At 36.2% G+C, this 2966-nt stretch overlaps 1 protein-coding gene across 1 annotated transcript in view; it reads left to right on the top strand.

Moving 5' to 3' along the window:
* BRIX1 (biogenesis of ribosomes BRX1) overlaps positions 1-2966 on the top strand; it is a 20915-nt gene that overhangs the window by 17117 nt on the left and 832 nt on the right. The window contains 3 exon segments of the mRNA XM_007957835.1: positions 57-130; positions 317-367; positions 508-609. Coding sequence (XP_007956026.1) covers positions 57-130; positions 317-367; positions 508-609 — 227 coding nt within the window.

Genomic DNA, 2966 nt, shown 5'->3' with positions numbered 1-2966 from the left:
TTAAAGTAATTGTGCCAGAGTTGTAACTTTTGTTGTTACAATTTTTCTTTTTCTAGTTCATACCCTAGCTGAACTAAAGATGACTGGAAACTGTTTGAAAGGTTCTCGGCCCCTTTTATCTTTTGATCCAGTAAGTTTCTTACTCAGTGCATGAGGTCTAATATTCCTACTCTATATGCTGTTTTTTTTTTTGGTGAATATAGTTAGTTATATAATTTAATTTGTTGAACATTAAAAACACAGACATAAACGCACACAATCTCTTCAGATAAGGTAATCTGCTATTGTCCAATGATACGTTTGCTTTGTTTTATAGGCATTTGATGAATTACCACATTATGCTTTGTTAAAAGAACTCTTTATTCAGGTAAATATCTTTCTTAGAAAGTTTTTTTTTTAATAATATATTACAAATGAGTGTCTGTTGGATTCTTTGTTGACTTAACCATCTAAAACATATTTGGTATATCTTGGAATAAAGAACTAATATATACTTTTCTTCACTAGATCTTTTCTACACCACGGTATCATCCCAAAAGCCAGCCATTTGTGGACCATGTGTTTACTTTCACCATTTTGGATAATAGGATATGGTTTCGGAACTTTCAGGTTGGCTTTATTCACTCTTTGGCTGTACTCGGAGATCAATTAGGATGTTTGTAGAAACAACATGCAAATGATAAGTTGTTTTTGGTTTTAATTTAGTTTTCACTGTGATTTGGGTGAAGTTTATAGAGAAAATTGGTTTTCCATTCAACAATTCATACACATTTTGTTTTGTGACATTGATTGCAATCCCCACAATGCTAAACAGCATTCTTCCAACTTCCTCTTTGTGTTTACTGTTTCCATTTGCCGTTTCCTATCCCTTCCTACTTCCTGAGCTTTATCGCTGAGTAAATGCTGCCCTTTTGATCTTTTATAGTTGATTGTTCTAAGGAGTGTGTACCTTTCTGGTGCTGTTGTTCACCCCAGTGGCTTATCTATTATTTGGCTGAAAGTTGAGCCACTGGGGTGAGTTCAGTTTCAAGCTTGAAGAGTGTCTAAGGGCCATAGTCTCAGTGGTTTACCCTTCTCTTCAGATCAATAAGGCTGGTCTTTTTAATTATTTTTAATTTTGCACATTTTTTCCCACTCTCTCGAGGACCTTCTATTGTCATCCCTTTCAGAGCTGTCAGCATTGGTAGACAGGCACCATCTAGTTCTTCTGGTCTCATAGTCATGAAGGGTAGGGTTCGCATGGTCCATTAGTCCTTTGTACTAATAGTTTCCTCATGTCTTTGATTTTCTTCACTCTTTGCTCTGGACAGAGAGATACCAATAGTTGCACCTTAGATGGTTGTTCATAAACTTTTAAGACCTAGGGGCTACTCATCTAAGTAGGATGTAGAACACTGTCTTTGTGGACTATGTTATACCAGTTGGCGTGTCCCCCAATACTATTGTCCTGAGCCCCTGACCCAGTGACTCATTCCCACAAGTTTGGTTATAGCTAAGAAGTTTTCATAACTTTGCCCCCTGTATGCTCTATATTCATGGGTATATTGGCAGCACATAAAATCACATATGTCAAGATATCCTTTGTCAAACCTATGTATATATTCATGATTGTGTAGTCCCATTCGCCTTCCCACTTCTGTTCAGCAGGAGTGTCTGTGTATCCCCTTGAAAATTACTGTTATTTACTGTTACTGCAGGATTGTGTGTGATATAGTATTTATCTTTGTTGCCTTCACCTCTTTTATAAGTTATTTTCTTTTAAATAACGTTGTTTTGCCACAGAGATTGTAGCAAAAATCTTTCTACTGTCTCACACCTTAAATGATCTCTACTTCTTGTCACTCCTGATCAGTTGGTAGGACTCCTAATAGACCACTGTGCACTTAAATTTAGAAACGAAACAGGAAATAGCCTGAAGATCCGTGAGCTCGTTGGGTTCCACATTTGTGCTAGGTGTTATAAAGGATAAAGTGAGATGGTAGGCTTCTCTCACAAGAGGCCAGACTTCACCTGTGGCATTAAGACCTGAAAACCATAACTCCTGTAGAAAGCATTTGGTGAGAAATAGTAGATGAGTCATATAGGGACTCATTTAGGAGAGGTGATTCTAGAAATCTTCCAACAGGAGATTTTGGCCAGGTAGTAAGTCTGCAGAAAGGCAGAGAGGTGGATTATTTTTTTGCTTTTATATACATTTTATGTATATACATTTGTCTTCTGTGGGTTCCCCTCTTCCTTGCTTCTTCCTTTTCTTAAGCTCTTGAAGGCCCTGGGTAGTACAAAGAGTTGATGCTCTTATCTGCTAATCTTAAGGTTGGATTGTCAACTCTACTCCATGGTGCCTTAAAAAAAGTCTGTTTCCCAAAAATCAGCTGTTGAAAATCCTATGGTGAACTTTCTACTCTGACACACATGGTGGCACTATGAGTCAGAATCTAGTCAACAGAACAAGTTAGTTAGATACTTTCTTAACCTCTGAGGGCCGACAGACTTGAACCAACAGTGTTAATATTTGTAGTTCAGAAATTGCCTCTTAATTCCATAGTCAGTAGCAGTTCAAAAATAAATGTGACCATGTGTCTTTTTGTATACTTTCTAATCCTAGTTAGATGTATAAACACAGTTTAGGAGTTGATTTAAATATAAAAAGACTCCAGATATGTGCTTTTTATTATAGAAGTTGGCATTTTTAAAATTCATTTTAATCATAGCTTCTCAGGAATATGTGCATTGTGAAAAGCAGGATATATTTGTAACAAATACATACTACTCCATTTTAAAAGAGCATGCAGAATAAATATATATTTTCCAGTAACAGTTACCTACAGCTAGTACACAATTCAGAAAAATGTTGTTTTTGCCATTTGCCAATGTCATTGCCAACTTAATTTTACTGTTAACTCTGCTTTAGACACATTTGTAATGATGTTGCAGCCAGTATACCATTTAGGAATAGTATATCCAAA

The sequence above is a fragment of the Orycteropus afer genome, unplaced genomic scaffold, assembly GCF_000298275.1.
Source record: "Orycteropus afer afer isolate SDZICR_OR568_19922 unplaced genomic scaffold, OryAfe1.0 scaffold00804, whole genome shotgun sequence".
In the NCBI taxonomy this organism is placed as follows: domain Eukaryota; kingdom Metazoa; phylum Chordata; class Mammalia; order Tubulidentata; family Orycteropodidae; genus Orycteropus; species Orycteropus afer.
Note: the sequence above shows the minus strand (reverse complement) of the source record. Positions and strands in the feature narration are given on the sequence as shown.